Source organism: Drosophila bipectinata, chromosome 2L (genome assembly GCF_030179905.1).
Source record: "Drosophila bipectinata strain 14024-0381.07 chromosome 2L, DbipHiC1v2, whole genome shotgun sequence".
NCBI lineage: Eukaryota > Metazoa > Arthropoda > Insecta > Diptera > Drosophilidae > Drosophila > Drosophila bipectinata.
This window is the reverse complement of record NC_091736.1, coordinates 8,648,834-8,672,472: the sequence shown is the minus strand read 5'-3', so window position 1 is coordinate 8,672,472 and position 23,639 is coordinate 8,648,834. Positions and strand designations below refer to the sequence as shown.

General features: G+C 43.0%; 2 protein-coding genes across 22 annotated transcripts; one reads left to right on the top strand and one right to left on the bottom strand.

The window, feature by feature from the left end:
• Positions 1-145: 145 nt before the first annotated feature.
• On the bottom strand, positions 146-9,113 carry Pih1D1 (PIH1 domain containing 1). 3 transcript variants are annotated; one of them, XM_017253250.3, is made up of 5 exons: positions 8,805-9,043; positions 8,628-8,736; positions 508-1,151; positions 305-448; positions 146-232 (listed from the first exon to the last, which is right to left on the bottom strand). In XM_017253250.3, exons 1-5 carry the CDS (start codon positions 8,871-8,873, stop codon positions 197-199), a joined length of 1,002 nt encoding a protein of 333 aa, XP_017108739.2. In that variant the 5' UTR covers positions 8,874-9,043; the 3' UTR covers positions 146-196. The 3 variants fall into 3 exon arrangements, with proteins under 3 accessions (XP_017108739.2, XP_017108736.2, XP_017108737.2); XM_017253247.3 differs by lacking the exons at positions 146-232; positions 305-448; positions 508-1,151 and adding exons at positions 1,265-1,440; positions 1,507-2,360; positions 2,632-4,731 and having other exon boundaries at positions 8,805-9,113; XM_017253248.3 differs by lacking the exons at positions 146-232; positions 305-448; positions 508-1,151 and adding exons at positions 1,265-1,440; positions 1,507-2,360 and having other exon boundaries at positions 8,805-9,093.
• On the top strand, positions 6,253-23,639 carry MRP (Multidrug-Resistance like Protein 1). 19 transcript variants are annotated; one of them, XM_070277408.1, is made up of 13 exons: positions 6,253-6,405; positions 9,798-9,926; positions 10,012-11,514; positions 11,573-11,710; positions 12,161-12,307; positions 12,981-13,065; positions 13,131-13,950; positions 14,393-14,763; positions 19,237-19,460; positions 21,554-21,771; positions 21,836-22,342; positions 22,410-22,791; positions 22,855-23,639. In XM_070277408.1, exons 2-13 carry the CDS (start codon positions 9,873-9,875, stop codon positions 23,044-23,046), a joined length of 4,641 nt encoding a protein of 1,546 aa, XP_070133509.1. In that variant the 5' UTR covers positions 6,253-6,405; positions 9,798-9,872; the 3' UTR covers positions 23,047-23,639. The 19 variants fall into 19 exon arrangements, with proteins under 19 accessions (XP_070133509.1, XP_017108720.1, XP_017108726.1 ...); XM_017253231.3 differs by lacking the exons at positions 6,253-6,405; positions 19,237-19,460 and adding an exon at positions 21,028-21,248 and having other exon boundaries at positions 9,713-9,926; XM_017253237.3 differs by lacking the exons at positions 6,253-6,405; positions 19,237-19,460 and adding an exon at positions 20,237-20,457 and having other exon boundaries at positions 9,713-9,926.

Sequence of the window (23,639 nt, the reverse complement as noted above, 5' to 3'; positions counted from 1 at the left end):
AGATACCAAAAGAATGAAAAACTAACTTCGGGCACTATGCTTTATGGTTAGTGTCAATATTAGCCACCAATGTTAAACCAAGATAAAACACTTAACGCTACATATTTTACATTTTTGATAAATTCACGAAAGTGAGGCACAAAAATAACATTTAAATTTTGCATTTATTATTAATATATATACATAAGACGGTTACTTAATTACTAATAACCGGAACGCGAATCTGCAGCATCTGGAAAGCAATAAAAAATGAATATTAGATTTTAGAATAGTTCGATCTTCCCATTCATATGACGGCAATCACCTTGCTGGTTTTATCAAAAAGAGCCTGAGCACGATCCTGCTGGAGGCGGTAGTTAACAAATTTGTCAAACACATAGCCGTGTTTCGAGGACTCCACGAGGATGCGATCTTCGCCAATGTCCAAGCTAACCTCTTGTGAGGATACCTGCATGATAGGCCATTAAACAATTATTTATTAATTACAATTATAAGATCTTAACATACGCAGTTGGGTAGGTAGATCTCGGCGCGAATTTCGTCAACTGCCTCATCACGGACCCGAGCTCGAATTTTGTACTGCAAGTCCTGAGCGGCGCCAGTCGATCCTCGGCTGCTCTTAATGACTGCTGCATCCTTTTCGTTGATCTCTTGGACAAGTTTTCCAGTGTTCTCGGCAGATGCGAGGCGATCTTTGCCGCCTGGGGCTGCTGCTTGAGCACCAGACCCCGGCTGAGCTTTCTTCACATCATCATTGCGTACCCGATGCGATACTAGGGTGCCGATGAATTTTCGATTATTCAGAATTATTGTTTTTTCCATGGAAATTTGAATATTGAACTTTTCGCTCATTGCCTCGGCCACTATTTGCAAAAAGAAATTTTTGAATAGCTGCGACTTCAGAATCTTGACCAGGAACTGGGGATGGATGGCGATGTCGCAGACGTCAACGGTTTTGTCCGAACGATCCTTGGTCAGTCTGGGCTCCGAGATGCTCATTGGCACCCGGAACGAGCCGGGAGTGGTGGACTCCAGAATGGCGATCAGCTCCTCCTCAGTGACATCTTCTGGAGGGGGAACCTCCCGAGCCTGGCACACGTTAATGAAGAACTTCTCGTTGCTGTTCACCTTAAAGCTCTTCACACAGATTCCTGCGGGATAGGGAAAATGGGAGACGGGGAAACGGGATTAATTTGGAGGACTTAAACCTATCTTTTGGTATTTATTTTCTAGATATGATGAGGGTTCGTAAAAATGTGACGCGATCGTATCTAAACGGTTCCTTTATTGTTGCTGTTTCATTATTCCGTTTACAAATTATACTCATAGTTCGTTGAAACTAATTTAGTAAACCTAAGGCTAGTAGTAATGATCAATTATTTATTCTTCCAGCTTTGGATAGATTTTGTTGTGCTCCGGCCAGGCTATCTCGCTGATTGCCTGCAAAGGAAAGATATGCTTGGTGAGTAGTGGATCTAACAGAAAATCTGAAAGTTTTGACCCTACCTTGAGCTCATCAAATGCCTGCTTGGCCAGCCAGTGAAACAGGGGATTCTCCCAATTGCGAGAAACAGCTTTCAGTTCGCCAACCGACTGAACGAATGTTGTGGTGCGTGTCTTGAGACTGTCGTGAATCATCTTCCAGAGGAAGATCATGCTGCGGATTTTGTACAACCACAAATGGTTTGGAATACCGCGAATGAGGTCCTGCACCTGGGCCATATGCTCCTCCGAAAGACTGTTCAGAAAAGACTCGCTCATGAGCAGGAATATCGAACGCATGTTGTGGTACACCTTGTTGGTATTCTTCTCCAGACCCATGTGGGCCGCCTTTAAAACCCTATTGACGATTTGCTCCGGCGTGTCTTTTCTATAGGTTGTGCTAAATCGATGCTGCAAGTTGATGTTTCCGAACTTCTCGAGTTGTTTGTTGATTTCGGCGCCGCACCACTTGAAGTCCTTCCACCAGTCCTTCCAGTCCTTGTAGTTCCGCTCCCTATAAATCTTCGTCCACATTTTGCGGAGGCGCATGCGAATCTTTTTGTTGGCGCGCCCATTGTTCTTGCCGCCCCCCTTGCCACCGATCCCAGATCGGCTCGAGTCTACTGACTCCGTGTCTGATTCCGACTCCTCGTGGTTGTCGATAGCCCCATTCGCGTTGGCGTATATGTTGGTGTTGTAGTTCGGTTGCTGCTCGAAGAAGGTGACGGCATAGGACTCTCCCTCGGGCTGAGGCAGGCGCTTGAGATTGGTTTTGATGTACGGCAGGCTGAAGCCGCCGATAACAAAGGCCGGACTCTTAGAAACTCTGCGGCGCTTTTGAGACTCCCGACCAGAGGTCTCGACAGCCCTCTTTTGGCCTGCAAAATGGGATAGGGCTTTAGTTATTTAAAGGCAACTGGCGCCGAGGGTGGAATGCGAGCCATTCTGACATATTGGGTCATAATGCTTGCACCTCCAACTCAGTGTCTCAAGTCGGATCCAAACAAAAAAGTAGGAACCATTTATACAAAATAATAATCTACGAAAACTAGTATTTAAAGGGTTATTTAACTTTAAGCAACTAACTATGGTTCCAATTTTTTTTTAATAATTTTAGTTTTGGTGTTCAAAGATCAGCTCAGTCCTTACCAGCTCGTGGGTTTTCGTTTCTTTTGGCCAAATGGCTTGGCGGATGAGCACCAGAATTGGAGTTTCGGCCTTGACCCGTCGGCGAATTAGATCTGTTTTGGTTTGGACCACGAACGTGTGGGTTTCCTCCTTGGGGCTTGTGTTGAACCCGGCTCCCTGAGCCATAATCTCTTGGACCACGAAGATTTGCGTCTTGGCTATTGGATCTTGGCCCTCCCGGGTTGGTATTTCTCCCCATTCTTCGGTCTGGGCTTGTTCTTGGTCCATTCCTAGCTTTGTTTGGGCCCTCCAGACTATTGTGGCGACGGCGATTTGGTGGCGATCCGCGATCTCCCTGATACTGATTCCGTGGAATGTTGGGGTTATTTGAGTCCCGGTATACACCATGCTTTCGTGGCGAAATGCGGGGACTGTCACCAACATGGTCATTATTGGACCGATCGAAGTGGTCAGAGAAGTCGCGGCGTTCTCTTTCGCCTTCGTTACTAAAGTGGCGATGATGTCCGAGTAGTGGTACCTGATCCCGCTGACCGCCGTCATCCAAGTAGCGATTGTGATCATTGAAGGCTTCATCTTCCATTTGATGGTCCTCGAAGCTGCTTTCATTAGGATTGAAGAAACCTGGTCTATCGAAGTTGTCTTGCCGCTGGTGTCCGCCGCGGAAGCGGTCATGATGAACATTTCTTCCAATGGGGAATCTTTGATCCTCCTCCTCAAAGGACTCGTTGCGGCCGTGGTTGCCCGCGAACCCTCTTTCCGGCCGATCTATCAAGTCGGTGCGACAGATCGTTATTTGGTTGTCATGAACTATGCGTTGATAGTTGCGTCCGATTATGGGCCGTACAGGTTCCTGGTATGGTTGTGGGTTACCAAAATCCATGTCTCCTCCTTCATCCATCATAGGATCCTCACATCCTTGGACATCATTGGGCTCAGGCCCCCAATTATCGTGAAAGTCACCGTCGTTCGGTGGTCCGCCTCTAAAGTTCGATTGCTGACCCCGAAAATCAAAGTTCTGGTTGCGGTTCGGACCCTGACGATTTTGTGGTTGGTGGTTTGGATTGAAGTCCCCGTGGTTGAGTTCATCAGGGTTTCCATAGCGGTTCTGCTTCAATCTAGTATCATTTGGATGACCAGTCCGATTGTTGCGATTGTATTCTTGTTGGTTTCCGTCGAAATTGTTGTTTGCGTTCGGATGATTCCGTTTCCGATTCCTATTCATCGGTACGGGGTCCACGTTTTGGGCCCTGGAATGGAAGTCCTCAGGGAAATTGCGACCTAATGGTCCTTGTTTATTGAAATTGCGGTTTGGTGGCCCGTTGTTACGATTCATTTCCTGGGGATCCAGGTTGCGAGCGTTGCGATTATTTGGATTAGGAGGATTGTTGGGCCCAGCGTTGTGGGTATTTCGGTTGAACTCCACCTGATTAACGATTCGACTCGCACCTGGTTGATTAGGATTGCGACTGTTTGGGTTTCGGTTTAGGTTTCGGGTGTCTTGATCGAATTCCTGTTGGTTTCTGCGTTGCTGATTTTGTTGCATTGAGATAGAATTATTTCTGGCATTTGGATGTTGTTTACGATTCGGTTCCCTTCCTTGAGCCTGATTCGCATTTTTACGCTTGTTTTGATTGTTGAACGACGGTCCATTCGAGGGTCCTTGATTACGGATATAATGCTCCCTACCCGGTTCGCCTTGTACCGTAAATCCACTTGGGCCTCCCTGAGAGTTTCCGTTCTCACGGCGTTCTCGTGGACGAGATCGCTGGTCCATATCTGGCGATTCTTCACGAGAGTGCTTGTGCCAATCTATGTTCCTCGGCGGCGGAGGAGTGCGTGGTCTGATGAGATCCTGTTCATACTCTTCTACAGACTCGCCGATGGAGCGCAGCACTTCCGTGTCCACCACACCCTGCCGGCTGTCGCCCAGCTCGACACTGAGCCGGAACCTCTGTCGCTGAAAGTCGCGCAAATTGAAGTCAGGGACTTTGAGGGAGCGCACTGCCAGGCTGTGGGCTACCTGGCGATTAGCACCGAGCTCCAGGAGAAATTTTCTCCGCGCGTCCAGATTGCTGCTGCGAAACGCTTCCGTTTGACCAACTGATCCGTTCAATTTCATGGAATCACATGAAATTATAAATGGAGAAAAGAATGCAGACATACAAGTGGGATTAGAGCTAAGTAACGATGTATCTACCACATCCTTCCGGCGATTAGGTTTCTACTTATATGATTTGATTTCGATCGCTTGGATATAACAAAGTGAAACAAAATCATTATTCTTTCTCCAAACATTATTTAATTATTTAAAGGAAGCCTATAGTCGAGTTTCCCGACTATATTATACCCGGTACTCGTCTTTTCCACCCACATTTTAGCTAACCTTTAAAGTTGAAAGGTGTGGACTCTCAGAAAAATTAATTTTGTTTCATACTCTTGTGATTTGGAAATAACAATTAAAGGAATTCAGTAGGGAAACCGAATAAAGTCTATAAATCCTCTAAGAATAGTCAGATTGGGCAGGACTATTTGAGGATTAGGCATAGGAATAGTTAATAGAAACAACCTTAATCTGAGTGGATATCATTAGAGTCCAAATTCCTAATTGGTTAGTTCTATCTCTCATAGGCTTTGAGATCCACACATTCAAAGTTTACCACGTTTGTAAGGGTATCGATATATAAATGACTATATCTTCATTTAAGGGGACCCTCCCCATTCCCCATAAAAAAAAACCTATTTTGAAATGTGTAGTTTGGCATCAAAACTTTTTCAATAAACGTGTCTAAAAATTTGAAATAAAGATTAATTGCGCTTCTATGATAGGAGTCTTCGTGAAAAACCATATAGCTCTTTTTCTTTTAGTTCTTGAGATCAGAGGAACAGTCAGAAATGGATATATAGAATCTGCTGTTGTTGCTGATCAAGAATGTATATACTTTATGGAGTCAGAGATGTTCCTTCCTTTGATTCCGAGTACCTGGTATATTTATAATTTGCGTACAATTAAAAAAAAAGCATAAATGTTAACAAATTTATTAACTGCCACGGCACTCTCGATGGTGCCCATAACCACAGATAGTTATAAATGGCCAGGCGTGTGGATGCCCCTTCAAAAAACAATAAAGTGCTTCCGATTGTGGGGAGCCTTGACTGCTTCCAGGCGTGCTTCCATATATTCTATATCGCTATCACTGCGATTGGCGGTACTCTTATATAAACAAATGACTAAGAGCGCTCTTCTCTTGCGGGCCAGTTGGCTAATTTCATCAGAGCCGGAAAGTCCCAAATCCACATGCCTAGAAAGCTCTTGTCCGGCGAAAGAGAGTGGTTGATTCGACGCACTTTTTCGGATTAAATAAGATCTTCGATCCGTTTCGAAGAGTTGGCCAGACAGACGAATATACATATCGTACATAGGTTAGCACTCTGCATACCCGTTGTGGATAAAATGTTCTCTTCCATTGGTTCCACATTGTTTCTCAGTCTCTCAGGCCTGGCCATTATCTCACTTTTGTTTAGAGCGTTGTTTTGTTGTTTTGCGAGCCGCAATCTTGATTGAAAGTCAAAACAAATAGGTTTGTTCGCCGCCCGCTCGCATTCAGTTGCCTTTTTAGCTCGCAACGAGCCGGTTGTCCGTTGATTTCAGTGCCCCCATTGGCTTCGCTTCGCTTCGTTCAGACCGATCCAATCCGACCCCCATCCCAGTCGATTCAACAATTCTATTCACTCGGATCCGTTCGAATCGGAGAGATTTGTTTGTCCTACGTCGAGGTAATTATAAAGTGACATTTCAGTCGCATCGACACCATCGGCCATCGTTATAGCAGCCCCAGTGTCTGTGCCCCAGTGTGAGTGCGGTGTGTATCTATGTGAGAAGCTATTATCTGAGAACATGTATTGCTGCTCTTAGCGAAAATTGTGAAATTTCCAAATCAATGCCCCACGCACTGATGGAAATGTGGAGAACCCCGCGCAAACATTCTTAAAAAAAACCTTAAATTTTCTATGAATCACTATCTGTACGTTTGATAGCAACAATTAGTGTTTTGTCATGCTTGTAGCGCGATTATTTAATTGATAAAAAAAAAAGTAATTTGATGGCGCAAGGTCTTCCGGCAGGCGTATGTACATATAGGCACGTTGGTACACACACACATTCAAACGAAATTACATGGCTACAGCCACTAATTGTTCGATGAACTAGCTTTATAGCTCTTCTCTAACCCGCCGTGACGTCATGGGGCCTTGAAAGAGCGTATCTATAGCTTCGACAGCTTCTGCTCTGGCTCTGGTGGCAACCACCATCATGATAATTAGCTCGGAACAACAGCGAGCCTTCATGGGGCAACAATTGGAGCAAACAAGTGCGCGATAAGCAACAATAAAGGATTATAAAATGCAATTCAGAACTAGAGTAACAGCAAACACTACCATATAGTATGTATGTGGAAGCATCTAGTATTTTGAAAGTGCCGATAAGGCGAGCCAATTTCATGACCGAACGGGATGATAAGGAACTGATTGTGGCCCAAACTCGATGTCGCGGGCCTCAGGGAAGAGCCTTTTTTCAGTTAAAAACCCAGTGTCTCGGTCCCCGTATCGGTCATTTTTAATAGAGTCAGCAGCTGTCAAGTGTCGTAAAGGTATACCCTCCAAATAAGTCACTTTGCGAGGAGCCGTTTGTTTGTCTCTGCAGCGAAGTGTAAACAATTTTTGCCGGCTCGTCAAATTCAAAGCGTATTATGTGTTATATATATGAGTCAGTTAAGAGAAAAGAAAATATTACACGGAACAGAGTCGGGTCGACCACGTTTTCCTTCTCTCGGAGCTTTTTTTTTTTTATCATTTTGGATAGCATCTCATCGTGACGCAGCACATTTCATTGAAGGAGAAATTTCGCTGGCGAAATGTTAAATTCGTCTTCAATTGAGAGTTGACATTGGCATTCAGTTTATTGTTATTTCCCGCGTGGGATTTCTTTTTCTTTTTCGATTGTTGTGCTTATATAATAGCTGTGGAAACAGGTTTCAGCGTCAATTATATCAAAATCAAATACCCGTTTGTGCTGACTGCTGTACTAGAATTTTATCTAAAGCCGCTGCTAGCTTAAAACACACGTAAATGATCAAACAAGTTTCTAGCGCCCATAAAATGTGACTAGCCCTACGCCTCTACCGAAATTTGGCCGCTCCGGTCAAGATTAGCTCCAACTTGTCATTTTTGTGTGCCTTCGTGTTCTTCCTCAGAGCTGAAAAACTAGTTTTGTTGCATATTTGCCATTGACAGCGACTAGTTAAGAGCCAATATATTGTTTGAAGTGGGTGCGAGGAGACCTTCCAAGACGTGGCCCCAGGCACACACACTTATCTGGGCAACTAATCTGCTATTCAGATAGGCGTTATGAGTTAGTGGAGCTGCCCTACGAAGTTAAGAACTTTTCGCTCGCCGTTAGCTAGACTCCAAGTCTTGGTGGGATTCCCTATCCGAACACTGGAGGGATTTCCATATTCTATAAAAAGACTTTCATTTACATTAGCACCATTATTTCTATATTAAGGCATAGTTCCAATCCATGGAGCACTCACTTAATAGTATATGTATGTATATATCCTCCACTCTTGTGGAGGAGTGGGTCACTCTTGGGTCACACTTCTTCGCATTTCCCGAATGCAACAAAAGCTTAGATTTCCCCAAGTGTCTCCCATAGCAGCAGATTGTAGTTATCACTGTTACGTTTCAGTGCTTATCGCGGCGTCCCTGTATCCCACCCGCAATCGTACTTTATCTGGAGTCATGATTGTGCACTCGTGTAGATAAGCGGGGAACAGGCGCAGCCAGGTGGACGAGTGGCTGCCATTGATATTTAAAAGATCGTGTCATGCATAACCGGCAAGAATAGCAGAGATTCTTCACATTGCCGGTTCGGCATCAGTTCGCACCTTTCGTAGCCATGCTAAAAAAAAAACAGGAAATCTTTGCCAGATTCTACTCACCTGGTGTTGGCTGCACAATTAGCGAGTCCCGTCGAGGAGGACCCTGCTGGTTTCCACCACCCGGATTGGCACCTTCGAAGAACTGGTTGACATTGTCCTCAAACTCGTTCTGCCATTTAGAAAATCGAAATTATTTTTCATTTTCCTTTTCCATTCTTCTTCTTTTCTGCCGCTTACCCTCACAAACCGCAAATTCTGCTCACGAAAATTGTCGTTGCTCTCGATGAAGTTCGAGCGGCGAGCCATTTTCTCGAACTTTGTATTGGGAAATGACGCTCAATACGAATAAAGTGGAAAGGTAACAATTCCGCTTGCTTTTTACGCCGCAAGTTTCATAAAAATATTTAATTGACAGAATAGAGCAAAGGGCTGCCAACTCTCTTGGGGAAAATCATTGAAAGTGTGACCCTTTGTTAAAAAATCCAAATATGCCAAAACTAACATTTTAAATACCAGAAAAATGTATGTATGTAATTTTCATAATATACATTAGGATTTTTACATTCTTGAAAGGAGATATTTAAACAGAATTAAAAGTTTGGCATATTGTTAGAAAATAAATAACTTAACTGAGGTAAATTATCATTGTAAAAATATATATAATAAAAAGTCCATACAGATCACAGTAGAAAACAGTTTTCAACTATTTTCTTCTTATTAAAATGTGGGGTAAAATGAAATGCATTTCAAATGAACAAAGTCTAGATAGTAAAAGAAAATTCCTTTCCCCCTTCAACTTATCAATTTTGGCTCCGAATTTTTACGATCGTTACGCTCGGGTGCAGCCCATTGTGCCCTACGGAATACCGACAAAAATACTACAAAATAATACCACTACGAGAGCCGTTATTACATTAGAACTGTTATTATTGTTGTATTATTTTCTTCTTATTAAAATGTGGGGTAAAATGAAATGCATTTCAAATGAACAAAGTCTAGATAGTAAAAGAAAATTCCTTTCCCCCTTCAACTTATCAATTTTGGCTTAGAATTTATACGATCGTTACGCGGGTGCAGCCCATTGTGCCCCACGGAATACCGACAAAAATACTAAAAAATAATACCACTACGAGAGCCGTTATTACATTAGAACTGTTATTATTGTTGCCGCTTGGGAAAGGAACAGCTGTTGACCAGAAAAATATAGATCCATTGGTTTTACACTTACAGTTACGCCAAAATATTTAACCCAAAAAGGGAGGCCAGTACACGTGCGGGAGAAGGCTCCAAAGAAGACGGACGACCATGGAGGTGAACCCAAGTTCGCCGATGGACGAGTTCTGCGGTTCCACATTCTGGGTGTGTATTGTTCGATGGAGCCTCGAGCCTCGAATTGGGCTGTTTGATGAATTTAATGACCCTTTAATTGAAAATCCCAAACCAGAACTCAACGGAAACATGGTGGACCAACGATCCAGACTTTACTCCCTGCTTTGAACAAACCGTGCTAGTATGGACGCCTTGCGCCTTCTACTGGCTTTTCGTGGTCTTCGATTTCTACTACTTGAAGGCCAGCTTAGACCGCAACATACCCTGGAACAAGTTAAACGTGAGCAAGGCCCTGGTAAATGTAGGTCTGCTGGTTCTTACTGCCCTGGACTTAATTATGGCCCTCATCAAGAAGGGGGGCGACGACCAGCCGCCGCTGTATAAGCTGGACGTGTGGGGACCCATCATCAAATTCGCCACCTTCCTACTTATCTTCTTGTTCATCCCACTGAATCGAAAGTATGGCGTGCAGACAACAGGCTGCCAGTTTTTGTTCTGGTTCCTGCTTACTGTTCTTTCGATACCGCGCTGCAGAACCGAAGTCCGCGCGGACAACTTGCGTCAACAGCAGTCGGAGGATTTGGATTTCTCCTGGGACGAGTACCAGTACGCCAGTTTCTTCGTCTTCTTCACCTTCACCTGCCTTATGCTGATCCTCAACTGTTTTGCTGACGGCTTGCCGAGGCAAACCAAGTACCAGCGAGGTGAAAATGAGATTCCCGAGCTGTCGGCCAGTTTCCTCTCTAGGATCACTTATCAATGGTTCGACAAAATGGCACTCAAGGGCTACCGAAACCCACTCGAGGAGAAGGATCTGTGGGATCTGCGTCCGCAAGACAGCTGCTCCGAGGTAATGCCTGTTTTCGCCTACCACTGGAATCAAAATGTGCGCAAGAACTACAAGGGAAGAGCTCGCGTGGAGCCCAAGGCCCAGTTCAGCAATGGCAATGTCACCTTCGAGAACCCCCACGGCGAGAAGAACGGCCGCAAGAAGGGTGTGGCCAGTATCATGCCGCCCATCTACAAGTCGTTCGGAGGCGTCTTTTTGTTTGGTGCTTTGATGAAGTTGTTCACTGACTGCTTGACTTTTGCCCAGCCCCAGGTCTTGAGTCTAATCATTAGTTTCGTAGAGGATCAAGAAAAAGACAAACAGCCTGAATGGAAGGGCATTATGTACTCCGTTCTGCTCTTCGTTTTGGCTGCTGCTCAGACTTTCATTCTGGGCCAGTACTTCCACCGGATGTTCATAGTGGGCTTGAGAATTAGGACCGCTCTCATCAATGCCATATACCGCAAAGCCCTGCGCATTTCCAACTCCACAAAGAAGGAGTCCACAGTTGGCGAAATTGTCAATCTAATGGCTGTCGACGCACAGCGCTTCATGGAGTTGACCACCTACCTGAACATGATCTGGTCGGCTCCCCTACAGATTGGTCTAGCCCTGTTCTTCCTCTGGCAACAGCTGGGACCGTCTGTGTTGGCCGGTCTTGCCGTGATGATCATCCTAATCCCCGTGAACGGAGTGATTGCCAGCCGCATCAAAACCTATCAGATCCGACAAATGAAGTACAAGGACGAGCGCGTCAAGCTGATGAATGAAGTTCTGAGTGGTATCAAGGTGAGCCTGATTATTTTAAAATGTTTATCAAAATTCTAATATGGTGTATGCCACGCAGGTTCTTAAACTGTACGCCTGGGAGCCGAGCTTCGAGAAGCAAGTTCTGGACATTCGTGACAAGGAAATCGCCACCCTGCGATCTACCGCCTATCTGAACGCCAGTACATCCTTCCTGTGGTCCTGCGCTCCATTCCTGGTAAGAAACGCCAGCCCACCAGGGCTCCGAGTCCTCTGCGATCTCTTTTCAGGCTCCATGAGTTGGACGATCGACGTTTTTGAGCTTTGGGTCTAATTTGGCAAATATGTGTGCTTCGTGTTCGAACAAATCTAAAGGTTTCCTTGGTCACGTTTGCGACTTACGTGCTAACCAGCGAGGCGAATCAGCTGAGCGTCGAGAAGGTGTTCGTCTCACTCGCCCTCTTTGACATTATGAAAATCCCGCTGACCGTCTTGCCTATGCTGAGTGTTGACATAGCCGAGGTACAGTCTATTTACGGACTTGGAAGGAGTCTCCACCTCTTCGGCTATGGGTCATCACTGCCTTCTCCCTATCCATACCCAAACTCGACTAAACAAGCGAAACGGATCAAGAACAATCAACCATTTTTCTTTAAATCTTTAAACGATATTGTGTATTATCTTTTAGGTATCATTAGTTACATTTGCCACTTACGTTCTAATCGATGAAAATAACGTGCTTGACGCCACCAAAACCTTTGTATCATTATCATTATTCAACATTCTTCGTTTTCCGTTAACAATGTTGCCCATGCTGATCACCAACCTGGTGCAAGTAAGTTATACTCGATTGCAATACCAATTTCCACTGCTCCCTTCAATGACAGTGTGGCTTGAGGGATGTCCTTAAACCTGAAATTACCAAATATCCCAAGCAACACTGTCATTGACGACTTTGTGGCGTTTTGTGATTGTGATTTATGTTTATTTACTCAATTTATATTCTTTTTTAGCAAAAAAAAAAACAATTCCATCCCGATTTAAACGACCTAACCATTGTTCCTACTCCCTTCCATTGATTTCCTATTCATCGCATTCATTTGGGCTTTAAAGTTATCCGAATCACTTCAGTTCCAAATAGTTCCATTTATCAGGGCCTGGGATTTCCTTTGGGTTTCTTGGGTTTCTTGAAATATGTCGTTGCAGAGGGCATTCAAGGTTGCTTGACTTGCAGATTTTAATTTAAATTAATTGTCTGTTTTAACTGGTCCGAATATTCTTTTGAAGATACACCCCATTTTAAGGTCTTTTTCCTTTAATTTTCTTCAAAGCTCTTGTCGTCTGCAGAGGTATACAACTACCTCGGCAGACCCCGAGGATACTATTCATGGAATGCATTTCCCCCCCATCGTTTCCTTGAAAATTATCTTACTAACCCATTCTGTGTTTAAAAGTATGCACCGAATATTTATTAACCGATTCCAACCTGTTTCATGTGCGAACCATAGACGCAAGTTTCTGTAAACCGTATAAACAAGTTCCTGAACAGTGAGGAACTGGACCCCAACAGCGTTCTCCATGATCCCTCCAAGCGTAAGTTTTAAAAAACAGTTTTAAATCTTTTAGCTTGATAATTAAAAATTCGATGTTCCTTTCAGCCCATCCCATGAGCATTGAAAATGGTGAGTTCTCCTGGGGCGACGAGATCACTCTCCGCAACATCAACATCGAGGTGCACAAGAGCAGCTTGGTTGCGTTGGTGGGCACTGTGGGCTCTGGCAAGTCGTCCGTTGTACAGGCCTTCCTCGGCGAAATGGAGAAGCTTGCGGGCGTTGTCAACACGGTGGGCAAGCTGGCCTATGTGCCGCAGCAGGCGTGGATCCAGAATGCTACTGTGAGGGACAACATTCTCTTCGGGCAAACCTACGACCGGAAGCGCTACAACAAGGTTATTGACGCCTGTGCCCTGCGCGCCGACATTGACATCCTGTCAGCTGGGGATCTCACGGAAATAGGTGAAAAGGGTATCAATCTCTCAGGTGGCCAAAAGCAGCGTATCTCCTTGGCCCGCGCCGTCTACAGCGATGCCGATCTGTATCTGCTGGACGATCCTCTCAGCGCCGTCGATGCCCACGTGGGCAAGCACATTTTCGAGGAGGTTATCGGACCCAAGGGCATGCTGGCCCGCAAGTCCCGAGTTCTCGTCACCCATGGCGTTACCTTCCTGCCCCAGGTGGACAGCATTTATGTGATGAAGTCCGGTGAGATTAGCGAGAGCGGCACTTTCGATCAGCTGGTGAAGAACAAGGGCGCGTTCGCCGACTTCATCATCCAGCATCTGCAGGATGGCAATGAGGAGGAGGAGGAGCTTAACCAGATCAAACGCCAGATCTCCAGCACCGCAGATGACCCTGAGTTGATTGGCAGTGTCGAAAAGGCCATCAAGTTGGCCCGAACGGAGAGCCTATCGGATTCTATGTAAGTTCAATGCTATATCATGAGGATTACTTTTTATTTTATTATTCTCTTAAAAATTTATAAAAGTACCTTTACGTTAGTATACAAAAAATTATGAATGTCTTGAGGCACTGATATTTATTTCTTAAATATGAGTTTTAAACTTATGAAACTATACAATAGAAGTTATAAATACTTTATTTGATATATCTTCAAATCATTTACATAAATTGACAATTTTTTTCGCGCGATTAGCTTCAGTTTTGTTTTATTTAATTGTGCTTAGTATTTTTTTTTTTATATTTCATTTAAAAAATAGAATTCAAGTAAAAACTAAATTTATTTCGTACAAATTTTAGCAACCGTGAGGAGCATTTAATAGGGTAATTTCTCAATAAGACAATAAGTTAATTAATTAACAGCAAAAGAAAGTCAAAGCTAATAAAATATTCCTATATCCTAGCTCTGTTACTTCGGCGGATAGTTTGATGGGAAGAGGTAACAGCCTCCGGCGACGTACCAAACGCCAGGACTCGCACGATTCCGTTGCCTCGGCAGCTTCGCTAAAGAAAAAGCAGGAGGTCGAGGGCAAGCTGATCGAGACTGAAAAATCCCAAACTGGTGGCGTCGATTTCGCCGTTTATAAGCACTACATCAAGAGCGTGGGCGTCTTCCTGTCTGTGGCCACCCTGGTGCTGAACTTTGTTTTCCAAGCATTCCAAATCGGCTCGAATCTCTGGCTCACCAAGTGGGCCAACGACGAAAATGTTTCAAACGACACTAGCCTCAGGGACATGTATCTGGGTGTTTACGGCGCGTTTGGTTTTGGTCAAGGTGAGTTCATTGTGATTCGATTTCTTGGCTATTGCTATATTGTTTTGAATATCCTTGTTTCATGTTCGTGTTGTCCATTTTGTTGCCTTAGCTTAAGTTCTTTTCTAATTTTATGTTGCATGTTTTTTTGGTTGGGTGTTATCGCTTATGTTTTATAAATTACTGCTTTGTTATTTTAATTGGTTTTAGTTATATGACTATAAGTTAAGATGACTATAAAGATGAAAAGTTGTTGCACATTTTCTTCCAAAGCGTTCAAGTTTAAAGCTTTTCCGATTATTAAATTCATTTTATGGCATCTTAAATTTTATTTGAGTGTTTTAATTCTTTAAATTAACTCGTTTTTTGGTTTTGGGAATATCATTTTGTTTCGCTTATTTGTGTTGCTGCTAACTTTGGGGCCCAGAGAACACATGCTGCTCAGCTAACCAGTAGACAATCCATGCACTAAATATTATATTATAGAGCCTTAGCGTAGATTTTCTTAAAGCGACTAGCACTCCACTAAACCAATTAACACACAAGCCACTTAACTCAAAAAAGTGAAAATAACACACAAAGCACGCTTAGTATATTTAAGCCAAATGGACTCTATTGTTGATAACACTATTAGTATTATTGCTGCTGGCTTACTCGCTTGCAAATAATATTTTAAATCTTTCCTTCAAATATCGTAACTAAGCTAATTAACTATCAACTAACAGTTATCCTTTTGTGTGTGTGTGTGTGTGTAAATGTGCTGCCTTAACGACGATAACCTTTTTAATTTCTCCAACAATCGAAATTATCGAAAAATAATCGCTTAAATCCGAAACCCGCAAATTTTAGTCGCGACGAACTTCTTCTCATCCCTTGCCATTTCATTGGGTTGCCTCGAGTGTTCCCGGGTGTTGCATCAAACCCTACTCTACTTCAACCTTCGCTGGCCAATGGAACTCTTCGATACGACGCCATTGGGTCGCGTTGTCAATCGGTTTGCGAAAGATATCGATACCGTTGACAACGTCCTGCCATTCAACATCCGTGTCGTTTTGGGACAGGCCTTCATGGTAATTGACTGCAATCGGTTCGGTGACAAAAAATGTCACATTAATCCAAGCACGGCACTAAAAAATCAATACTGGGAATGGATCATACGCATCTGCTATATAAATATACACCTTTCGGCTTGAACTCATCTAATCATGATCAACAACTAATGAGAATAATAGATGCAATATACTGCAGGTTTTTAGGTTTGATTTCAAAGGAGAAATTTCATTTTAATTCTTAAAGAATTGTAGTTTTTGTGAAAATAAGACAATAAGGCTCAAAATTTATCATCGGTGGGCAGGGCTTTGTGCGGCGTTCGATCATTAAACGCGATCACCTGTTAGAAATGTGATGTGATGCATTTTACCTGAATCTCCTTCATGGTTCGGTTCTTTTCTTACCATATTTTGTTTTGCAGTTTCCTCATACTTTGTTTGCTCACTTACCCTCGCTCTGGGGTGCATTTACTGCTCCAAGGCGCTGCAAGAGTCGCTCCTGTACAATGTTTTCCGTTGGCCCATGGAGATGTTTGACACAACGCCCCTTGGTCGAATCGTCAACCGATTCTCTAAGGATATTGACACTATCGACAATGTCCTGCCCATGCTGTGGCGAATGGTCATCAGTCAGGCCTTTGCGGTAAATGGCAATTAAATAATATAATACACCTCATTGACAGGGAAACGTTTAGAAAATAGGATAATATTCCGATGAGGGTGGTTGAAAATGTACGTCTGAGTAGGTCAGTTTTTCTCTGAAGGTTAGCAATGTTCTCCAGCCTGTTTTGTCCCTGCTTAACCATTTCCTTGTTTCACTCTTGAATGAAATAAAAACAAATAGCTAATTCTACTTCCAGTTTTCTCATATTTTGTCTGCTCACTCACCCTGGCCCTTGGTTGCATTTACTGCTCCAAGGAGCTGCAGGAGGTGTTGCTCTTCAACGTATTCCGTTGGCCTATGGAGATGTTCGATACCACGCCCCTGGGCCGAATCGTTAACCGCTTCGCCAAGGATGTCGACACTATCGACAATGTCCTGCCCATGCTGTGGCGGGTGGTCATCAGTCAAGCCTTTGCGGTAATTGTCCAGAAAAGCATAAATTTGTAGGGATTTCATTTTATTCCATTAGAGATCTTTATTCAAATTATTTATCTGGCTTCTTCTCAGCTAACCAGTAGGCTATTCATGTACATATGTACTGTGTATTATAGAGCCTTAGAGTAGATTTTTCTTAAAGCGACTAGTATTCCACTTTTCCCAACAAACACAAGGCACGTAACTCTCAAAAGTGAAAAAAAAACTAAGCATAAACACTTGCTGCACGCTTTGTATATATAACCCAAATGGACTTCTTCATTGATTACACAATTAGTATTGCGGCTGGCTTATTCTCTTGCAAATAATATATTAAATCTTTTCTTCAAATATCCTAACTAAGCCAACTAACTATCAACTAACAGTTATCCTTTAGTATGCGCCTGTGCAAATATGCTGCCTTAACGAAGATAACCCCTTAAAAATATAATACACAAATTACATTATTTTTCAATAATCGCTTAAATCCGAAACCCGCAAATTTCGCAAATTTTAGTCGTGACGAACTTTTTGTCATCCCTTGCCATTTCATTGGGTTGCCTCGAGTGTTCCCGGGTGTTGCATCAAACCCTACTCTACTTCAATCTTCGCTGGCCAATGGAACTCTTCGATACGACGCCACTGGGACGCGTTGTCAATAGGTTTTCGAAAGATATTGATACCGTTGACAACACCTTGCCATTGAACATCCGTATAGTTTTGCTGCAGGCTTTCATGGTAATTGACTGCAATCGATTCGCTGGCAATTAATGTCACTTTAAAAAGCTATCTAACCCAAGCACGGCACTAAAAAATTAAAGCTGGGAATAATCATCTTATCATCTAATCAGGATCAAATACTAATGAAAACTCTTATTTATGCATATATTGGGAGTTTTCAAGTCTTAAGTCTTAGCAGGGCACAACATTTATTATCTCGACCATTACTTGCGATCACCTGTTAGAAATGCTCAGACTACTTCTTGTTTTTGTGATATGTGATGTGATACATCTTACAGGAATAGCCTCAATGAATTTTTGAATGATCGAATGGATCGGTTCTTGTCTTCCTAAACTTTGCCAAGGATGTCGACACTATCGACAATGTCCTGCCCGACAAGCCTTTGCGGTAGTTGTCCAGTAAAGTGTTAATTTGTAGGGATTTAATTTTATTCTTTTAGAGGCCTCTGTTAAAATTATTTATCCGGCTTCTCTGCAAACAACACTTCCTAAACACATTTTCTAATTGGCAATAGCTTCATTGTTAAATAGACTCCCTTTTACGCTGCACGTTGTCCAATCAAACTAAGTACTTAGAATTTCTATTTGGCACTAACTATTTGTTGTGTAAATATTTGTAAAAACTATCACTAACCTTGCGGTAATTACCCTGGCACTAACCCGACGCGACAACTAGCAGCATGATTAGCTGGGCAATCTTTAGTTTGCTGTAGAAACAATTACTGCATTTAAATCCTAGGAGTAATGCCAAGAATCTAAACCGATTTATGTTATATGCAGTGGTGTCAAAATATTTGGCCGGCCTAGCTTTGGCGATCGGAGGGCTGCACTGCTCCATGGATGTGTTCACCAAGCTGCTGAGCACGGGCCTCAAGTGGCCGATGGAACTGTTCGATACGACGCCCCTAGGTCGCATTCTGAGTCGCTACTCCAAGGATATCGACACGGTTGATGGCGTGTTGCCAATGATAACTGTTCAGTTACTGAACACCTGTTTCGGGGTAAAGATTCACTCATAACCTTTGCCGAACCTCTTCGGTCTAATGGAGAGATGCCCAAGTCCTGAGATCTAACCAAAGCTACATTTTCTACTAACACAACAACTGATTTGCCTTTTATCTAAAACCAACTAACCTTTTCCTTACCAACTAGTTTTTGCAACTTTCCCACTTTCACTAATTTTGCCAAAGAAAAAAATCATTTTCCAAGAATCTAATCTATCAGTTTCATTTTCATTTAATTAACAATTTTTTTAAGCTACTAAATTATTAGCTGAGCCTTTATTTTTGGTTTGAAAACGCTTTTACTTGATACTACGAGATTCATTAGTAGCCTAGCCATGATGTGTGAGATGCGTGTGTGCAAATAATTATTTTTTTCTTTAATCTGAGGCTGTGGCATAATGGTAAATACAATCTGGATAATTACTGGTCCCAGAGCCCCTATTATTAAGAGTTCTTTATAAGTGGCCGGTTTCCATCAAGCTTCGAATAATGTTTACGGCGTAGACCATTCCGTAGGGTATCACCTCATTCAGTCAGCCATCGAATTCAAAGTGACTTTCAAAATATTTACCAAGTGCCAATGGGCGCATCTATTCCGCTCATCCTCCCTCTCTGGTACCAGGTGTGCTCGCCTACTTCGCGGTGGTGATCGTCTACCTGGGCGGCTTCAGGGCTGCCAAGGTCATCCACAACGATCTCCTCAGAGTCATTATTCGGGGATCCGTATGCCGATTTTTCGACGTAACCCCGATCGGGCGACTCTTGAACAGTTTCAGCGGCGATATGGACGTTATCGACGAAGAGTTGCCCGCCACCCTGGACTCCTTTATGACCTTTATTTGGATGGTATTTGCATTATTGAATTCCCCCTTATATTTTCAGTAACGATTTATTTCCAAATATTTTGTTTCGATTATTTTGATAATCTTGAATTGTAGGCTTTAAAGATTTATGGTTTGTACGAGAAAAGCCTTTGATTTGAAAAGGTCTTCTCCTAATTTGCATTCATATACACTATATATCTCTCTTTCTCTCATTTCAACTCTCTCTCTTCCTCTATAATCCACTGATTCGGATACAACCGGACAGTTGTATGCAATTACGGCGCCGCCATCACCCTTTTCACAGCCACCCTACACGCCTCATCCAGAGTTTTTCATCGACTTTTTAACAACATTTTGCACTGTCCCTCTGAGTTCTTTGATACCACGCCCAAAGGCCGGTTATTGGATCGCTGTTCCAACGATATAAACTGCTTGGACTTGGTATTGCCAATTAATATACGAATGGTCCTAAACACGGCGTTTCAGGTAATCTTGAGATAGTTAGAAAGTTGTGTTCTTTTGTTTCTTTAAAAGAATAGTAAGTTATTAGTTTTGGAATGTTTACGAAAACTATTTCAGTTTGTCGAATCTTTATTTTTTTTTGGTAGAGAATACTATTTATTTTCAAAAACATGTACAGCTCCATACGATGTGTTATACTAACATTATAACCCTCTTGTTAAAACTATTTGTCTTCCAAACTCGTTTTTATTTAGTCCCAAAAATTCTTAAAAAATATTTAAAGTGTTTCGTCCAGAAATATATGAAATCTATATGAAATCCCATCGAAATTCCCAGTCCTTAGCTATATAGGCAGTGTGGTTATCGTTTACCTGGGAGCCTTGATCGGGGCCCGAAAAATGTTTGTCTTCCTTTTGAGTCGCATCATGCACGCCCCGCAGTCGTTTTTTGATATAAAGCCCCGCGCACGAATCCTTGATCGGCTGGCCAACGATATTTATAAATTGGACTTAGTTTTGCCCGAACTAATACGCGTCTTTAACTCCCAAGTGTTCCGGGTACGTTCCGTGTCACTAACCAAACCCAACAAGGCTTTACTAATCCCGACTAACTAGTGTTATCACCCATTGTAAAAAAAACTCAGCTCGTAGCAATTTGAGGCTTGATTGATTACTCATTCCTAGAGCGTAGCTTGTACAAAAATAGTGGGATAGTTGGATTGACGGGGCGGGCGCATGTTGTATTCTCGTTCAATTCTAATCTTTCAAAATCATTTTCCTGTGGTTGTGTCCTTTCCCGGTGATCGAATCTACAGAGCCTTAACACTCCACAAATAAAGTTATCGACTGAATTTTAATATTGATTACTTATCGATTAAAACGCAAATAAATATTTTATTATCTAACTTGATAAATGAAGTTTTTTTATATGAAAATTCAGATGAGATAATTTATTATGGACTCTAAGCCATTCCCGTTCCCACTTAGGGATTTGGCTGGGCTTCTTTCGTTCGATTTCCCACTCGAAGAACTCCTCTCGAGCACCAATCTGGGGCCGGACTGTGGCTATACCAATTCCAGCCTATGCCAAATTCTAATGCACCACACCTACTGAATTGACAATCGCAGGTTTCACGTCATTCTTTTCGGACTTGGCCCCGGCACTAGGCACTTTGCACGCCGCCCGAGTGCTCCACTCGCTGCTACTCGATAACGTGCTAAAATCGCCCATGACCATGTTCGACACAACCCCGGTGGGTCGAATCTTGTCCCGATTCTCGAAAGATGTTGAGTCGGTCGACCAAAAAATGCCGCAAGTCATTAGTGATTGCCTCTGGTGTGCTTATGAGGTAATTTTTCAACATCCGACTAGGCACTACGAACTGTCTTTAAATTGCTACAAAACGTGTACCCACCTTTCGAAAGTAACCCCATTATTATTTCCCATGAACAATAACCACATCATTGGCGGCGCTCAATAACTCCTTCCCCAAGAATTTTTCCTCCATCAGTAAAAGCGTTTTCTCCAGAAAGAAGGGCCTTGCCCTTCACCTATTTCAGTTCATCCTTTTCCTATTAACCCTGCATCCCTCTCACACTTTCTGATGTTCTTTCAAGGAATTGTTATTAATATTTGATTATTATTATTGGTTAGGTTTTGGCTACCATTGTGGTTATTAGCTTGTCCACACCCATTTTCCTGGCAGTGATCGTTCCGATCGCCTTCCTGTACTATTTTGCCCAGCGCTTCTATGTAGCCACCTCCCGACAACTGATGCGTCTGGAATCCGTCTCCCGATCTCCAATCTACTCTCACTTTGGTGAAACCGTCACTGGAGCTTCAACAATTCGTGCTTACAACGTGGGAGATCGGTATGTTTCTATATAGTTTCCGATAAGTAAGGAGTACTTAATCTTATACTCTCAAAATGTTTAGTTTCATTGAGGAATCCGACGCCAAGGTGGACAAGAACCAAGTGTGCAAGTATCCTTCGGTGATAGCCAACCGTTGGTTGGCCATCCGTCTGGAGATGGTGGGTAACTTGATTATCCTGTTTGCCTCCCTCTTCGCCGTCTTGGGAGGCCAAACCAATCCTGGCCTGGTGGGTCTCTCGGTGAGCTACGCCTTGCAGGTGACCCAAACGCTCAACTGGCTGGTGCGCATGACCTCCGACATCGAGACGAATATCGTTTCTGTGGAACGTATCAAGGAGTACGGAGAGACCAAGCAGGAAGCTCCTTGGGAGCTGGAGGCTGATAAGAGCAAGCCCAAGAACTGGCCGGAAGAAGGACGTGTAGAGTTCCAAAACTTCCAGGTGCGCTACCGCGAGGGTCTGGACCTGGTGCTCCGTGGCGTTAGCTTCAATATCAAGGGTGGCGAGAAGGTCGGCATTGTGGGACGCACGGGAGCTGGAAAGTCTAGTCTTACCCTGGCATTGTTCAGGTAAGCAAGCCGCCTTTTCATTTTAAAGGAAGCTATTATTTTCGATATTTTTTATTTTAACCTTTAGAATCATTGAATCTGCCGGCGGACGCATCGCTATCGATGGAGTGGACATTGCCACCATGGGTCTTCACATGCTCCGTTCCCGCCTGACGATCATTCCACAGGATCCCGTTCTCTTCTCCGGCTCGCTGCGAATCAATTTGGATCCCTTCGAGGTTAAGACCGACGATGAGATTTGGAAGGCTCTGGAGCTTTCCCACTTGAAGTCGTTTGTCAAGAGCTTGGCAGCGGGTCTGAACCACGAAATCGCCGAGGGTGGGGAAAATCTTTCGGTGGGTCAAAGGCAGCTGGTGTGCTTGGCTCGCGCTCTGCTGCGCAAGACCAAGGTCCTGGTTCTCGATGAAGCCACTGCTGCTGTGGACTTGGAAACAGATGATCTGATTCAGGTAAATACCAACTACCACCTGTTTCTCTCAGACCTATTAACGAACATTTTTTTCCACCACCAGAAAACCATCCGTACAGAGTTCAAGGAATGCACTGTTCTGACAATTGCCCATCGTTTGAACACTATTTTGGACTCTGACAAGGTCATTGTGCTGGACAAGGGTCAGATTACGGAGTTCGCGTCGCCGACGGAGCTGCTGGACAACCCGAAATCCGCATTCTACAGCATGGCCAAGGACGCCAACCTAGTTTAAGGTCCTCAAATGTCAATCTAAAACTCTACGAAACTCAAATGAAAGTGTGTGTGTCCCGTCTTAAACAAAATAGGAATGTAGCTGTATGAAATTAAATGTTTGAACGTAAGCTTTAAGCCATGCCCTACCTCCGGTTAAAAAAGCAGAAAACAAAGGAAACAATAACAAGAATCAAAATTAAGAAGTTAGAAAATACCAACGGAATGTTCACTAGGCTAAGACAAATTTTGAGAGCCATTCGCTACTTTTCGGTTCATGTATTTTCCTTTTTTTTGATATGTATATGAATTTACATAGCTGAGTGTATTGTCTACTGTACTTAGTTTTCAAAAACAAACAAAATAAAAATTAAAAAAATTAACGGATATAAGGAATAACACTCTTAAGTATGTTACATAATTATGTACTTAAAATAACAAAACAAACAAAACTGAAAAGAAAGAACAATGAGAATGAAAACAAAACTCACTCAAGAATTTTTTGCCTTCAACTGATATGATCAGTAAGATATATGGTCAATGTAGTTAAATCAATATATTGAAACTTTTGTAAAATGTATACTTAAATAAATAAAGTGATTTAATAAAAAAAAA

Coding starts and splice junctions, on each gene's coding strand:
- MRP (XM_070277408.1), top strand. CDS start 9,873: ATGGAGGTGAACCCAAGTTCGCCGATGGACGAGTTCTGCGGTTCCACA. Junction 9,927..10,011: donor TCTGCGGTTCCACATTCTGG/GTGTGTATTGTT, acceptor ATCCCAAACCAG/AACTCAACGGAAACATGGTG. Junction 21,772..21,835: donor GCTTACAACGTGGGAGATCG/GTATGTTTCTAT, acceptor CAAAATGTTTAG/TTTCATTGAGGAATCCGACG.
- Pih1D1 (XM_017253247.3), bottom strand. CDS start 8,873: ATGGCTCGCCGCTCGAACTTCATCGAGAGCAACGACAATTTTCGTGAG. Junction 8,737..8,804: donor AGAATTTGCGGTTTGTGAGG/GTAAGCGGCAGA, acceptor TCTAAATGGCAG/AACGAGTTTGAGGACAATGT. Junction 2,361..2,631: donor AAACGAAAACCCACGAGCTG/GTAAGGACTGAG, acceptor CCCATTTTGCAG/GCCAAAAGAGGGCTGTCGAG.